This window comes from Taudactylus pleione, unplaced genomic scaffold, assembly GCF_031769625.1.
Source record: "Taudactylus pleione unplaced genomic scaffold, aTauple2 ptg000397bl, whole genome shotgun sequence".
Classification (NCBI taxonomy): domain Eukaryota; kingdom Metazoa; phylum Chordata; class Amphibia; order Anura; family Myobatrachidae; genus Taudactylus; species Taudactylus pleione.
The window spans coordinates 2,354,440-2,373,004 of record NW_028284799.1 but is presented as its reverse complement, the minus strand read 5'-3'; the positions used below and the strand labels follow the sequence as shown (position 1 = coordinate 2,373,004).

General features: G+C 32.0%; 1 protein-coding gene across 1 annotated transcript in view; it reads left to right on the top strand.

Annotated features, from left to right (window-relative positions):
• Positions 1 to 2,432: 2,432 nt before the first annotated feature.
• Positions 2,433 to 18,565, top strand: part of TBX4 (T-box transcription factor 4) — a 266,648-nt gene continuing 250,515 nt past the window's right edge. The window contains exons 1-2 of the mRNA XM_088446319.1: positions 2,433 to 2,540; positions 15,615 to 15,770. Coding sequence (XP_088302445.1) covers positions 15,618 to 15,770 — 153 coding nt within the window. The 5' untranslated portion in view covers positions 2,433 to 2,540; positions 15,615 to 15,617. The remainder of the gene's footprint in view (positions 2,541 to 15,614; positions 15,771 to 18,565) is intronic.

Here is an 18,565-nt window from a genome sequence, read left to right as displayed (position 1 = left end):
TAGCCCCCTAAGGAGAAATCACGCAATAACATTTCTATATGCCACTTAATTAGTTCCTCTTGTACATGCAGAACATTATAGATTAATTGGTATGTACCTGTATTTTATTTAGCAAAGCAAACCATGTTTAGGTAAATATACATGATACGGTTGTTGAGGTGTAGTCATGAGATAACAGCAGACGCACTTTATATACAAGTAGCAATAGTAGCACTTTGTTCAAAGACCAGACCTCTCTTACACACTTCTCGCACAGATTAGCTTAGTCATAGGGCCAATTATCCCAGTACCAGTCGAGAAAAGTCTATGAAAGCAAAGAAAAAAATATACCACCAGTCCCGCTGTGTGTTTGGTCCTAACTGCACTGGACACTGTCCTGTTTTTCACAACTTATGCTGAATACAAGCTGCTCTCCATACTCTGAAGCAGGACCTCAAAACTGTAGTAATATGTTCTAGTTTGACATTCTACAGACTTTCCAAAATATGTATTTATTACCGTCTAGATGCTTGGCTCCTTAATAGCCTTTGGCATTAACTGAATAGTTTGCTTTGTTTCGTGATATATAGCCAACGGCGCACTGAAGCCATGCCATTGTTCATATTTGACTAAGAAACCATATTTTCAACTCTAGGCATTAACCTTCTTGACCCCAAATTAAAAATTAATAATTTTGCCTCATCTTGGCCTTATTGAAAACTGCCTACTGGACGTGGTATATCCATTAGCCCAACGCAATAGCATAGTCTTAGTGGCAGTCTGCAAAAGTATTTTTATACCTGAGTAGTATATACCTGCCTGTATAAATAATAAAATATTTAATTATATTGTTTAAAAATGCATTATTCTTTCCTGTTAAGATGTTTTGATTAATTGTAATTTATTTGAAATGATCATCTTAATACATCAATATTTCAAACTTCAAATCAGAAACGTAAGGTAACATATGTATAATGGTATAAAAGTATGGCTTATAGTTATTATTATAAAAATCTGTACATTGTCAATTTACTGTAAATGCCACAGATATAGTATTTACAAGAAAAAGTTTATAAATGCCTCTCCAAACTTTATCTAATATCCACATGTATGCTGCATGTTCTTTGTGTGCCCGGCAAGCGAGGAGCTACCAGGGTAGTCATCACCAAAATATTTTTCTTATTTGTAAAATAAATAGTGTTATATTTGTGCAATGTAGATCAGTCATTTATATGACATGCTTGGAAAGCTCTCTAGCAAACACAATACTTTAAGCATTGCATACATTTTGATGCAAACAATTTTGCATTCATTAATTTTTTTAGCCATATTGCAGCAATTTTCTAATGGAGAATCTATCTATCTGTCTATCTATCTATCTATCTATCTATCTATCTATCTGTCTATCTATCTATCTATCTATCTATCTATCTGTAACATACCATGGTTCTTGGCATTATAAAGCAGCATTGAATAATTGAACTGTTGATATATGTAAATATATGATAATGAATGATGTATATTAGACAATCTCTCTCTCTCTTTCTCTCTCTCTCTCTCTCTCTCTCTCTCTCTATATATATATATATATATACAAACATACATACACACATGTATTGGATAAATAGACAGATAGATCTAGAGAGAGAATTTAGACAGATAAGAAACAATTAAATAAAGAACTTTTGAACTGTGTTTTTAAGAAGATAAGGTGTAAAGTATAGCCTTTTACAGCTGCAATTTATATTTATTTTTTTCAGTTTTCTTTTTCAAATCCTGAATTGTTTAAAATTGTTGTCACAAAAGATTCATAACTATGGCACTGTATAATACAATTACATTTTAAGAAAAATTCTCTTTAAAAGGACCTATTCTAACAATGTATAAAAGGGGCGTTAACCTTGGACAATTGTGAGGCGCGTATTTAGGTTGTGTATAATGTTTTACGCATGGGGAATTTAGAGAGATAGGTGTAACTTATAAATTGATATGGTCAGAGACTCTAGTTATGAATTAGGCTGGGAGCTGTTTTCATACAGCAGTAGCATTAATAATATATGAAGGACAAAATAGTTAAGTTTTGTGTGCATCATATTGCTGAAGCAGAGTCCTACTGATTGACAGCAGCAACGTCAGCAGGAGGGGGGAGACTCAAAGGGGAGGGGGAAAGAAGGCCAAAATTTCTATCTCTGAGAAACATTTTTTAGAGAAGATCAAGGAAAAGTTTCTGTGGGATCTGGGAATGTCTCCTCTCTGCTTTATGTGATCAGTGATTCAGAATGCATCCACTGGACAGGGACCATTTGACCGGTACCACCAGCTGTTTCTAAATCTCCTGTCAAAGGCTGACCTTCACCATTCAGCCCACAGCTTCTGAACTATCATCCGTCCTAGTCAGAACCAATCTTATTCTGGCCCAACTTCTCTTCCTCTGCAGCAAGAAAAAAGAGCAAGATCTTATTCTCAGCAATTTCTTTCAGGACATGCTACCTCCCGTTATTTGGATGCAATCTGCAAACATATAAGCAAAGTTTTAAGAATTTTGACCCTCTGAAACCAGTGTAAGTGCTCCATGTCTTTTTTCTTTACTCCTTAGATCTAATCCCTTTGTCTGTGAATTATGCATGTGAATATATTAGAGAGATAACAAGAGTGTATAGTGTTACATTTTGTACATTACTGGCATTGTGAAATGCATACAGACAATATATTATCAGTTGTTAAAATAGAGGTTAAGTCACAGAATTCACATATTCTCTGTAATACATCATATAATATTAAATATCACAAGTAATATTGCAGAGTTCTTTGATAAGCAATCTGAACTTTAAAGTTACTGGGAGTTACTGTCATGATAACGGTTTGAGACACCCATCACAGCAGTGTAAACACTGTCTTTAGAGAGCCCTTATGGTACCTTCTGCAGGTACACACAGACTGCTAGATCAGCCTTGTAATCCCCAGCCCCCTTCTCCTCCTCCTAAACTGCCACATCCTTTTGGCTACAGGAGCTTTGTCCTATAGTTGCTTGTTAGGCCTGGTTATCCTGGAAGTCGCTGCTTCAGAACTACTAACAAATTTTACATTAGATAGCGGCCTGCAAGTGTTTTGCATTATCAGGATATATTTTAGATAAAGGTAAACCTGTTCTACATTACACATATTCTACATTTGTCAGAAGAATCTAATCAAAATAAAGCTGCACAACAGTAATATTGTATTTCTGGTAAATTATTATATCTTTCAACCCAATAATTTTGGCCCAATTTAGTTTAAAGTATTGATAATAATTATAGCTTAATATTAATTTAAAAATATTTATAATTCTCTCTTTTTCTTAACCTACTAAACATTTATATATTATTTTTACCCAACTGTATTAAATTGCATAACAGTTGTGGATTATGCACTATTTATAGTCATTATGAATACATACTGTTACAATATGCAATTAGCCTATTCATTTTGCTTTTTTACAGAGTTTAAATTAAATATGTCACTGATACTACAGTATATAAACACTCTTAAAAATGGCTAATAAATACAAAACTAATGTTATATAGATTAAAGACTGGCACCAGGTTGTCCACATCATCGACATTATATGACAGGCCGTTTTAACGTACTCTGAGATTTAGTTTCATTTTTGTTACAGATGGATGAAGTGCCATAAGAAAGTGTTACTATTTTTTTCAATGGAACACGGCTCTCAGCAGGCTGTAACCATTTAAGTAGCTGACTCATTATAAATAAATTTGGTAATTTAAAGAAACTTTAAGTATCAAGATTATATTGAAAAATATTTAGCATGCAAAATCATATAGCAAGAAAAAAAGATAAAAACAATGAAAAAACTGGAGGGAAACTATGTCAACAAAAAGACAAATAATTTGCCTCAATAATAGAAATATGGCAGTAATATTTAGTCATTTAATATATAGTTTTTCAATTCAGAAAATACATTTTCATACAATTAATTATATTACTTTATATATATAGCTCTGCATTTAATTAAATTACTTAGAAATCTAATTAAACTCTAGCGGATAAACACTTTTTAAAATAACATTTTTGGTTACATATTATTAGATATTGCAAAGACCTGTACAATTATAGTCTCAAATGAAACCATATTTCTCAGATTTACATATAAATAAAGGTTTACTTAAAGTAAAAATTAAGCCCGTTATGTGTTGAAATAAGCTAATCTTTAGAGTCTTGATTGATTCTCCTTTCATTTTATAATCAGTTAAAATTATGGCCTAATTTAACACAAATATGCATTATATTGTTGTTCCATTAAATATGCCATTACAGTATATCAAAATAAAAGGATAAAACACATTATCCTTTCACATATTAAAAAAATTCCATTTATACAAACTAATTCAGCTATATCAATAATGAATATAGCAAGATGGACAACTTTTATAATATCTGGGTTAAATAGCTAATACTTCTACATAACATTCTCTGCATCCTTCCCCTCATTATTTTTCCATAGTTTTGTCCAGAATTTGCTTGAGACAATGCTAAAATTAATAGAAGTATATATTTTTTGTTGTGTATTTTTATTGAAGAGAAGTTTATATTTTAAAGTTAATACATATTCCTACTACTTAAATTATAATGTAGGTAATAGGAAATACTTATTTGCTTTAAATTGCATAAAAAACAAAATATTTTAAAAAGTTTTAAAGATGAAAGTGGTTCATGGTGGGATCTTTGTCAACACAGCTTTTGATTCTGAAAGGGTGGTGTGATGTCCCCCATCTTTATGTGGCAGGTAAAGTTCTGTGAAAAGTATTTCTGCTAACAAAAATGCACAATTTGATTTGAAATAGTGCATCTCTGCAAAACTTTGTCCAATTACTCCTTTTACAAAGATTTGTGGCTGTCTGACCAGAAATCTCAATTTCTTCTAGGTAAAATATATTTAGCTGTGAAGCAATAGGGAAAACATTTAACTCGAAGGAGGTGATACAAGTCAAATGTAAAACCGCATGACGTTGAATCTCTTGACTTTTTTTTTAATCCTGGCTCCACATATACATAACACACACAGCTTTGATTTCTGCATGGCTGAGAATGAAAACTGCCTTTCTCCAGTAAAAGTCCAGGTTGATGTGCAACAGGTCCTACAATACTGCTGTCATAACTTATCTTTATTGTTTTTTTCCCAGTCTCTGTCCAAGGAGTACTCTTTAATCCCAGTCTTTTTATATTTATCCTAGATACATGGGCTCATGTTTCTGTTCAGCTAATATTACCATGGTAAAAAGAAATGTTAATAGTGTGGTATATATTATTTCAACTTTATGTGTAGACAATTAAAAACCCCAAAACCCTCAGGTGTTACCATAACATATTTATTAAGCCAGTAGTGGAAACAACAAATTAAAATATTATCTTTTGTAAATAAACAAATACTGTAAATAAACAAATACTGTAACATTAAACAAATTCAAATTGTAACAAACATGTATATAAATAGTATTTCCTTGTGGTTTAGAAATGCAAAATAGTTCCAGCTAGAATTACCTTTACTGTCAAAATGTGTTGATAAATATTCAGGTTTGCACTTAAAATATGCAACTACAGCAAAGATAACACAGTGTAATATGATGTAACTGGAACCCACATTACAGACATCATTGGATGTGACTTGCAATCAGTTAATGTATCATCCTCCAAATTTCTATCACTCTCTGTTTCAAGAACTCATTTTTAATAGCTCTCTCCCACTCACATAAATATACACCGTTGAGAGTTCCCTAGGCTGATTGATCTTCTGTACCATTGCTCTGACAATAAAAAGTAAATGGAAAAACACTTTTTTTTAAAACTAACTGGAATATACACTACTGTATAAAGAACCACATATTTTGAAAACTAGTGACTCATCATTAATAACAGTAGGTATGATTAAACTAACTTTCAAAATAATAATATTAAAATAATTGCACATATTTGACAAAAATAGTACTAAATAAAGTGGAAGCTGAGTAAAACTTTATGCAGTTTCTGAAAAAGTAGAAAAGTTCACACATATAGAAAATATGTAATTGTAACTACTATAATAAATACTAAGAATAGTTGTATGTTTCAATATGAGAACTTAGTGTCCGTCATAAAGTGAAAATATGCTATCATGATAGTATAAAATTCTAACATGTTCTGGAAACAATTTGTATCTAATTTTAAGAAGAACTAAATCAATTGACATTTTATATTTATTATTTAGTTAATTGATTAAATCATTCTTTTGTCGCCAGTTTGCTTTCTTTATCATATAGATGTTCTTTTTTTTATTAAAACAGTACACCAAGCTATTATGACAAGTTTTTTTGCAATAAAATACAAAACTATTAAAACTTATTTTGGAGAGGAAAAAATCTGAAGCTCCCTCATAATAGAAGAAATGCAGCGTAAGTTGCATATATTAGTACCTCTTGCATATCAGGCAGCCAAAACATTTAATCATTGTGTTCTAAAACTGCAAAGTAAAGCTCTGGCTCCAGTGCCTTAAAATATTTAAATAAAATACAGATTAAAGATACATCTCATTTTTAAGTGTAAATGTTACCATTTACTATAGCTTTTAAAGATCAAGACATAAAATGCATTTGTCATTGACATGTACTTGATCGGTGCTTTGATGTACAATTAGAAAAGATCTGCCTTCAGTTTAACCCTATACTTGTTCAATTGCATTTCTATTCTGATGGAACCTCATTCATCTTACTTACACAAGGCATTCATTTAAAATTGCTATATTACTTACTGTATCAGACATCTGTACTAATAGCTATCACACATTACACTCTATTTTTCAATGTCTTCTTGTCACACCAGTGGGACTTCAACAATCCAGGAGAGCAATTGTTAAAGGAAAACTTTATAATTACAGTTTTATAATTGTCTACTACAGTATGTACTGAATATGTGTATTAGTGTGAAATGAGACTTATCTAGATAGTGTTGTAAATATCAGACTACAACAACAGTGTTAGCTCCTAAGCAAAATTGTAGATAATGGATTTTGATGAATGTGTCTCTCTGTATATAAGTATCTAAGCTGCAAGTTGCCTAGAAAACAAACATTAGACAGAGTGTTTATAAAAATAGGCTGAGACCAAAGTGTACCATTCTTGTTCATTGATATGTTTAACTTTTTGATATATTTGTTTTCTTGTTGGCTATGCCCATTTCTATACCTTATGTATTCCTATTTTGACAAAAATGTCTAAAAACAATGCTCACAACAATACCAAAATATGAGGAAAATTACCTTTTTCTAGTAATTATAAATGATATTAAACAATGTTGCAATTATTTGTTTTAGAGAAGTAACAGATTATATCTAAATTGCTGTCTATTTCCATTATGTCTGCTATAAATGAGACTTTTGTAATGGATTGCAAATTGAATGAAAGAAATATGGTTACTGTAATTTGTAGACTGAATAAAATGGGGAATCTTTTCCAAAATATAAAACATAGTTCTACCTAATTCTTTTCCTTACAGTAAACAAACAATGTCAATTAATTGCTCATCTGATTTAGTGTTTTTTTTTCAACTGATTTTTACTACCTTTGATTGTGATACACACCCTGGAAAATAAAAAATGATACCTGATTCAGAAAGAATGTCAATATTGAGCCATTTAGTAATTAGAACACAGTATGTGTTATAATGAATGCTTTAGACACCCTTAGAGCTTACACAGATGGGAGTTGAAAAACAGTGCCTGTTGATAGTGTAGACCAGGGTTGGGCAATAAGCGGCTGTGGCATTACCCATCCCAGAATTCCCTGACACAGCTTTGCTATCAGGAAATGCTAAACCTGTGGAAGGGATGTGTACTTCAACAGCAACTGGAAGACTGCTTATTGCTCCCCATTGGCATAGACTATACCTTGTACTTTTTGCTTACCTTTAACAGAGCATTTTAAGTGTGTTTTCAAAGCCGCCTTTCAGCGTAGTGTACTATTTATTCTCATAGATCTCCATTATAGTGTTACGATCATTATCCCTTGTGAAACCTGCAGGCAATGTTAAAATAGATGCAATGCAAAACCAGCACTTTCAAAAAAGTTTGTATACAGGTCCATTAATTTATATCTTTTTTTGAGTATTATATTTGGAAAGCTTTACGAGTGTGCATTAAGGGTGTACAATTAAACAAGTGTGTACACTTATATTAATTACTTAGTGTTCAAAATTCTGAATTTTGTTTTGTAATTACAATGCGCAACATGTTTTTCAACCAACATTTATCAAAATATGTTTGTTTAAAACACATAAGGAAACTAGGTATAGTATTTTGGTGAAGTAATCTGTATTTCTAAATGTAATAAATGACCAAGTAATGTTAATATTGTTCAGTGCATTCAATTACGACTTTATGTGGTGCAATAGTAAATAACAGCAATTGTGAATAACCTTCGTTAAATAAAAGTCAAACTTGTTTTCTCAAAATTTCTCAGCAACCCTTAGAGGGCCATTTCCTAAGTCACAACATCAGTCCTCCTGGGCCCATAACACACTGTGTTGATATTGCTGCTGTAGCAAATGGCTGAATAAGTGGATCAGTCATTTTGATTGACACACCTCTGCTCTACAAAGGGTGCCCTGAAAACCTAATTTGTTATTGGGTGCAGAAGATTGCAGTTATACCTTACTGAACTAACTTCATGTTTTTCACTAGTTGTTTATGCGATCATTACTGCATCATAATGTAATGCTTTGTTTGCATGACAAATGGAAAACAGACATGTTACTATAAAATATTTTGCTCTGAATAGTTAAAAGTTGCTACACACAGTAATCACACTTTACCCATGCAATTAAAATAAAACACATTAATGACTTTGTTCATTTGTAACCAAATTTAATAAAAATTGTTGCTATTTACTTTTCTGGATACATAATACAAACACACCACTGGTTCAGATATATACTATTATGAGCTATGTAAACTGTAATAGAGAGTAACTGAGTATAATATGACTCCAAAATAAGATGACCCTTTCAAATTTAATAAACAGAAAAGACAACTCAACATCTATAATACAAACATAAGCAACTGTTGTGTTTCTTTGTTTATTGATAGAGTACAAATTTCATTTAATTTAACATTCACATTATTTACCTTCTACCATCGTAGAATCTAGACAACTCCAATACCAGAAGGAAATAAAGAAGAAACTATGGGCCAATTAGATATAATTCAGCTACATTTTTGTTAAAATGTGGGCCACAAAACTTCAACTAAATTATTAATACTCAATGTTATATATACATTTCAAGAGTTCATAAAATGTCCAGTTTCCTCTGGAAATTTTAACTAGTTTAAGACATGGGCCCCTCAGTACAGCTTCTGTGCCCTGTTGCATTAGAGAGTTGTGTGATGTTGTTTCTGCTATCATTAAATGGCTGCTCATCTGATATGAAGATATATCTTATTAGTATTTTCCCTGGCGAAAAGGAAAGTTTGCCCATCAAAACATTTCATCTTTGTACGACTTTCATATTGCTCCAATTATATGGATTATGAAAGGAATTTGCTTCTCTCACAGAACTGTTCAGCTCCCAGACCTAAATTCTGAATTTCTTCAGCTACAAACTGTATATGTTATAAGCTATATTACAAAACTCCTTAACCCAAATAATTGATAAAAGCTACCAATAAAATCATATGACATTGTATCTCTAAAATGAACATTTTTAATTTCACAAAAGCACAACATACTGTAAACAGTTTGATCAAGTTTATGAAAATGAAGAGTGTTTTCCCAGTTTAAAAAAAAGCAGGTTGATGAGCAACAGGTTCTACTGTGCAGCTGTCATACCTTATCTTTATTGTTTTTCCCAGTCTCTGTTCAAGTTTAAGAGATGTCCCTTTCATCTGACTGCTTATACCTAAACTGTTTACATAATCACTTATCTCCAATCTGCAGCTATTTCAGTTGTTAATGATTCTGATATAATGGCATATAATGTTTAGATAGATAGATAGATAGATAGATAGATAGATATTGAGGTGTATTAAATATAAGACACATAACTCATAAAATAGCACACACAAAATTGTCATCATGCTTTCATGGTGTATATTTAGGGTTGCACAAAATAAGTTATAGCAATGATTGCACAGTATAATTTGTGTACATTCATCTAAAAAATAAATAATATATGTTTATCAGCAATTTTTTTACAATAGCAACTGTTTTGAAAACAAAATATTGGTGAATTTAGAATTTTTCCATATCCCAGGATTTTTACTGGGCTATGGAATATGTCTGGTGTTATATGAATAAATAAAATATAATAATAATAATAATAATAATAATAATAATAATAATGATATGTCTGGTTAAAATTGCCTACTGGGTTACATAATCTGAAATGAATTTACAACACATGTTTAGTGAACTACTTATGCTTCAAAGAATAGTTTTATTATTTATTTAATGTGCCAAACAAAGTGTAAATTGTTTGGGAAAAAACAACTCAAACCAGTTTTATTTAATTAAATGAAAATTAAATGAAAAAATTACTTTTTAAAGTTCTTTTAAAATAAAATCCAGAAAAGGGGAAAACTGTAGAGAAAAATAAAATCTGGCGTTGTCTCATAAAAGAAGAAATACGCCACATGTTAAGCATGGTAATGCCCTGCATGTTGGACTGGCAGGACACACAATTCTTGTTCTCTACCACTATAAGCCAATAACTTTGGTTCTTATAAATATATAAATAAAATAAAGATTAAAGATACATCTCATTTAAGTGTGTAAATGTAACTGTTTAATAAAGCTTAACTTCAAAATGTTAAAATACATCTGCCATTGGCATGGGCTTATTTGCTTCTTTGATATACAATTAGAATATATCAGTCTTTATTTTAACCCTATGTTTATAACATTAAGATTCTATCCAGATGGAATCTCATGCATCTCACACAAGGCATTAATTAAATGTAATTGAATTGAAACACTTTACTTACTGTAAAATATGTCTTAACTAACAGATTATACCACTTTTAATGTTTCCTTATTCTACCAATGGGGCTTCATTAGTTCAGGAAAGCTATTATTTTAATGGGAATATGACTTTTTATTGAAACAAGTTGGTCTGATCATGTCATTGATTGTTCTTTAATTATAATTTTTTATTATACAGGATAACAATGTAAGTTGGATTAATTCATATTTTAATTTATAGTTTAAAAAATAAAAGTAGGTCAGGTTTTTTTTGTTTAGAAATGTGCTTTTATGTGCACATATACCATAGCTGCAATTTGTTGAAAAAACAGCACTAGTATAGATCTAAATAGTCTGAGACAAAATTGTATTGGATTTATAAAGAAAAAGTATTTTTGTTTAATTTACGGGTTTTTATTGCTTAAGCCAGATATACATTATGCAATTATTGGCCCAATCTGCAGTTTATTGGTGGATCAGGACGATAACTATGGGTGCAACCAATAAGCAATACTCAGACATCAGGCATGAAAAATTTCCCAACATACCCAACTTATCTAATCATGGGTCAGCCACATCTGGTTTGAGGCTGTCAGATAAAATGTCTCAGACATTTTAACTGACAATGTATGCCCAGCATTATTGTAATATTACTCCCAATTGACTTAGTTTGAATCAAGTCAGGCTTAGTTTAAAACTGGATGGCATATCATTAATAAACACACAATTTGTTTTGTGTAGTGGATCTACATAAATGCACAGTATACAAATGGCAAGATTATCTTCCTCATTAAGACTTCCTTCCTTCTTAATTGCAGTTTTTAAATTTTTTTAATGTATCACTCATTTGTCTGTTGCATAGCTATGTCTTACTGCTCCTCACCTTTAGAATGTAAGCTCTCACGAGCAGGGCCCTCTTCCCCATGTGCTTTCCCTTTCCTTACTTATACTATCATCTACTCCATACTGCCCACAACAGCACCTAACTCTTGGTTTCTATCCTTGTTCTGCAATGTTTTGAACTGTAAGTCACTCGTTTCTTATCTTGCCCATTCTGTATATGTACTTTGTAAGGTGCTGCGGACCCCTTTTATCACCATATAAATAAAAGATAATAATGATTAGCTAACATGGTAAAAAAATGGATAGTGCTAACACATTTATTTTAACTGTTTATATATCTGTTTTTATTTTTAAATACTTAAGTTTAGGTACAACATTTTGTTTGCATTATGTTATGCCTTTAGAAAAATGACAGCAGATCATGCTACCAATAAACTGGGGTGAAAATTTAATATGTTTGAACATTGGAAAAGCTTTGCAATGTCACACAACTATGGAACACCTTCGAATTTGCCTTATATTATATCTTGATACTGTAGCTCACTTTAATATCTTGTGAAAAATACTTTTTTTATGGTAATTGTTATTTTTAATGGGGAACATTTCTATTTCCATCTGCATATCACCCACAGCAATTAATAGATCGTTTACAAAATATACCAGCTTGCCATGTTATCTGGAACAGGATTCTTCATTCTTTTCTGAAATAAATATCCATTTAAATCCAATAGACTCTACTTTATTCCTGTGGATAGCAGCTGCAGTGAATAAATAACAATATTATGGGACACACTTGCTAAATATCTTATTTATAATATATTACTTGTCATCATCATCAGTAGGTAGCATAATGTTATTTTATTCAAATGTTTCATTTTCCCAATTTTTTTATATAGCATTCCCATAACTATATTGGTTATATGTACATAATTCATCATTTAAAGTTATATACTCTTTCTCTCCTATCCCAATCAGTTTTTTTATTTTCTTCTGTGCATTTTAGTGGCTACATGGTAGAACTTATTTTCAGAAAGATAAGTACTGTGAAAAATGAAAAACCTCACTGATGTGCTAGCTAGAAATAAGACATTTAGCTTGTGTGTCCCACAATTTACTTATTTATTCACTGCATCTGATATCCACAGGATACCATCTTCCAAAGAAGCTTAAAACAAGATGAACATACAGGGACAGAGTTAGTTAACAAAATGTATCAACTATTACAAAATCCAGTTACACCAAAGGATTGTCTTAATTAAATATTACAATCTTTACTAAACAATAAAAACAAATAAAAATACTATTTCAAAATGGTAAAAAAAAAGAACAGCACATGACAGGTTAAATATCATAAAACATCCATACCGGAAAGCTGAAAGTAACCTCCAAGGTACAGTTTAGACAGTTTCCAAGTCTAACTATCACAGCACATACTGTAACTTGGCATGAATCTTTATTTGTATAGCGTTTATGAATAAATAATCAGATTATTGTATACTTAGAAAATGACAACCAATTGCATTTAATTGTTTAGTTCTTATATTGATACTTATTATTATTTGTATATCCACATTACAAATATATTTGTTGTTTATGTTTATTCTTTCTCTGTACTGCAGTATCTTAAACATAAAACTGTTTTTAAAAATAATCAGAATATTATAAGAAAAGTAGTCAATGCGCATATATAATTAAACATTTTTTTGAGTATTTAATAATGTGTTAAATTATCTTCTTAGAACATATATTTGTGAAAGTTGTCTTTTAACAATTCCTAAATTATCCTAACATGTGCTGTTAAAAAGTTAGGCTTAGTTATCTTTAGGCTTTTTAGGCTTAGTTATCTTAAAAGAGTCAAAGATTTACATAAATAGAGAGTGGGCCCTTATCACAGATACTCTGGAACTGTATGTTTATGCCATATTGTTCCTGAAATATCTGTGATTTACATTTATCTACTATATTCATTATTATAATAGTAATCATTATATATTTGATAAATGTAGTATTTTGGAGATTTTCTTTTATCACCATGTATCTTTTCTTTTTTTTCTGTTTTCAAGAATTCTATAATACACACGTATTGAAATAATTATATAGGTGAACAAAAGTAACTCAATTTCAATCTGAACAGTTATAAGTAACAACAATAGCTTAACTAGACTGCAACTGAATTGGGGCACACAGCACACAACATGTCACAGGAACAGGAAGAGTGAAGGGCGTATCCATAATGGGTGCAGGAGGGCCCACATCACACACCCTGCATCCATCCATGATACTCCACTTACCTCCCTGTCGGCACCACAGAAATCACTGGGAAAATGGTCTAAGTTCCATTTTCCCGGAGGTCAGCACTTGCGCAGTAGATTCTGGCACAGTGCCAGTGTCTACTGGGAACATGTGCTGGCTAGAGAGGAGGGGGCCTGAGGGGGGAAAATGCACATGGACCCCCCTCTTCTTGTAAACCACCCCTGTGAAGAAGTATAGTATCGCTCACAACTCTTTTCAGTCTTTCCGCTCCACTCAACAGTATAACAACTAACTCAATACCTTGCAATTATAACAGCATTCATTATAGATTTGAAGTTCTTTACATATAGTTTAAGATGTATTAGAACAGGTATTTAAACAAAAAAAATTATAAAAAAGAAATGTAGCTAACTAAATTATAATAGCATACATATTTTGGCATACTCTGTTGATGTATGAGACAAAAATATACTGTATATGTCTTTTAAGCAATCCGTTGTGCACACTCTAAGGGGTATATTTACTAAAGTGCATGTTTATGAGTTGAGGTGTTGCCCATAGCAGAGTCTAGCTATTATCTTCTACAAGGTGGTAGATAAATGATAAGTAGAATCTGGTTGATTGCTATGGGCAAAACCTCCACCTCTATAAACCAGCACTTTAGTATATATACCCCTATGTGTTAGGCTCTACCATTATTCACCAATAAATAAATTGATGTAAATGTTTATTCAAATGAGTTGTTTCACTAAACATAACACAAAATATAGTATATATGGGATTTCTTATCCCACTCTTCCTGTGTACAAACCATTAAAATAAATCTGAAGTCCATGAAAGTGGCGTAAGTGTTAGAAAGATTTACCCAAAAGCATTGGCAGCAATAAAAACAAAAAACTAAATTACAACCCAGCAGGTCTTACATAAAAAGCACTGTAAAGATATTATAGTATGTTAACATATTAAAACACTTACCAAATATGCAACAATTGCATAAAAACAAAAACAGAATACAGTCCATTTTTTCAATCAATAGATTAACTGAAACATAGATAAATAGTCTTACATAGTCAGACATTCTTTAATTGAATACATTTAAATTATTTAATTTAACAACTGAAATTAACACAAGTTATGTATTTTATTTCACTTATTCCTTTTCACTTTAAAAATATTTCATTCCTATTTAATTTAGAATAAATTTGATCATCCATATTTAATCACTTTATAACTTGTATTGATATGCTAAAGTTTTTACTTGTTTAAAGTTTTATGATGCTGTCTTAAAACATGCATAGTGGTTTGGTTTTTGTTTCCCTCATAAAATCACTTATTTGGCCCTTGGGCGTGTTTGAGGGCAGTGCCTCTGGCCTACTGATGCTTTTTATTTGACAATAACGGTTTATAATGTATTGCTCACATTTGGCCTTCTTTCTAGTTAAAGGCATGAACCTGTTGGGAAAGTACTCAGTTTTAACCCTTATTCACACCTCTGCTTTCATCTTAAAAATGTGCAACGTATAGAATAACACCATTTCTCTCTATTTGAAAAAGGAAATGCTCCAGGAGAAAAGCTTGTCTGAGGGTGAGGACGGGTTTACAACAGCCCAAACAGCTGGACATGTAGAGGCTGCCGCAGGATCACCAGCAATGGGAGTAGCAGGCCTGAGTAACTCACTAAGCAGTCCGCAGAGCCAAGATCCAGAACAGGTAAAAACAAGTCTCATCATTATCTAGCCAAAGATTGCTTCTACAATTTAAAACATCTGTGAGGGCTATACTTGAGTGGATAGTCTTTAGCTTGTTATCTGAAAACTTTTTAGAACCTCATGCACAGTAAAAAAACAGAAAGAATGAATATATATATATATATATATATATACACACTAGTGACCCGCCCCAGCTTCGCACGGGAGAAATTTTGAATGTATGGCGATAGTCTTTTTTTACCAAGGTCTTATAAGATTGCTTTGTAGATTCCATAAGTTGTTTTCCCTCCTGACAGCAACACGAAAAGATTTAGTTTTGACGTGACACGCAAAAGGGTCACATAAAGTTGTCCATGAGAAAAACAATCTCCACTTAGGTCAACGTTATGTCTGTTCCTGTGCTTTATTTATTGTCATGCCAAAGCAGACTCTTACAGGGAATTGGACTAGTTTGAAACTAAAGAATCGTTTTTTACATAAATGAAATAGGAACGGTAACAAAAAGGGGAAAACTTAAATTTTGTATCAGTAAACTGGACTTACAACAATTTTTCTAGAGAAACCGGATAATACGTATCAATCTCTACATGGTGTAAAATAAAGTCCAAGAAGGTGCTCATACAATCATTTTTTTATTGACTTGCTTCATTAAAATTGTCACTACTCGGCTTCCTTGTGACATACATTAATGTTTCATGCACCTAAACCTTCCTCAACAACTGCTCTATGGAATAATGTAAACTTCATCATCCAGTGGTTCCCAAGATTAGCCAGAACAAACAGACAGATGACTATCAGGGACTTTATTTTATACTATGTATAGATAAATCTTGACTACAAGTAGAAATCTCTGTAAAGCGCTGCGGAATATGTGTGCGCTACATAAATAACTGGTAATAATAAATAAATAAATAAAATTGCATTTGTTCAGGTAATCTAGAAGTGTATGGTGCCAATACTTTGGGCTCAAGTCATTTAAGACTGTTTAAAAATAAAAAAACCTGAAAACAGTGGACTGCTAAAGCAATTTGTTATGTGTCAGTCCAGCTCTTTACTCCATTATATATTGATTTGCTAAGCATGATAATGCCTTTTTGAGTGTTTGTTATTTTTTCACTTTGATCATGAGCAAATCGAGAGACACAGAAGTACACAAGTCATGAACTTTTACAGTAAATGATGTATTATGTATGGATTTTATTGTTACATGCTTTATTGACTCCCATGTGTTTGTTCTTATAAAGCATTGGCCCTAACATACTTACAGTACATTAGGCAATTCTACTTATGAGTAACTTATGAATGGCAAGTGTCACAAGGATAGATCATCAATTCCTATGCAGCAGCTATTTTGCCATCCAAAACAATGACGGCAACATGCCTCTCCCCAAGAGAGCCCCATGTACCATTCCAACAATCTAGTTACTATTATAAAATAAAGAGTTTATTGCCTTGTAGTTAGTGTACAGTCCATAGCCTGCTAAATAATGGTGGATAAGTGTAAAATACAGAGCCCCAGCTAGTGTATAATGTAGTGTATAATATATGGCTCAATCCCTTCTAACCTAGTATTCAATAGAGAGTCCAGTGCCTAGTGACCGATATACAATGTTTGGAAGCAGTTGTTGTAAGGATAAGAAATATTGCTTACTGTACAGATCCCTTTGACAGTTGCACTTCTAAGGCAATTTACATGCACTATGACAGCAACAAATGTGCTGCCATTTCACAGAATGAATGTTGTGTCTTACATATGTAAATTGTATATTTATATGTGTCACAAATAAGCTGTTGTATTGCTAACTGCTGTAAGTTATTGTTTGCATTGTATACCATTGAGAGTTTATGTTACCAGTAGAATACTTCCATAGACTGAGTAATAATATTTCTGGATAACACATATAAAATGATGCAGTTCTCTTTTTGTTGAGAAGGTTGAAAATGTGTCCTAATTTTTTTTCCAGTTTAATTAATCAGCTATTGTGCAATTTAGAGATAATGCAGTCATTTATCAAAGCAAATATTGTTAAATTGTATTGCATTAAATCTTGCACTTAGGGATGTATTCTGAAAGCAAGAAGAGAGATTATTTATTTATTATTTATTTTACTGCACTTGCTGCCTCCTATGCCTGGTGGATCGGGAGCAGACAAGCACAAGTTCTTTACTGTAGGAATATGCACATATAGGCCCTGGAGGAGCAGCCTATTTAGAGTAGTGTGAATTCCCAGACATGTCTCATAGGAGAACATTTTGTCGCTCTCCCAAAACCTTGGTGTACAGATACTTGCTGATGTTGATTATCAGCATATATATATCCCAGTTAAAAAAACAGCCTGGGCTGGTCACACTATAACAGACCTGTAGAATGGAGTCTCACCCTCATAATATATTACTAGTTTGGTCAGCACTTGCCCTATTTCCCTAATTGCAACCTAGTTGGACAAATATCCAATATGTTGTATTTAACATCACGTGTCAAACACCTGTTTATCTTTTTACCCATTACCATACCGAGTTGTATTCATTGTATACCTATGCATCTCAGTATATAAATTATTTGTACACTTCTTGTTTGTATTGTTGATATAAGATACAGAATAACTCAGAGTCGGGTGGCACAGGTAATTCATCTAGATTAGCAGTACACAGCTGACTGAATTTTATGGGATGTCTCAAAATAGTCACAAAATGTACAGTACAATACAGGGAAATAAATACAATTGCATATACAGGAACATTAAACACATAGTGAAGAGATCCCTACCTAAAAGAGCATATAGTCTAACTGATTAT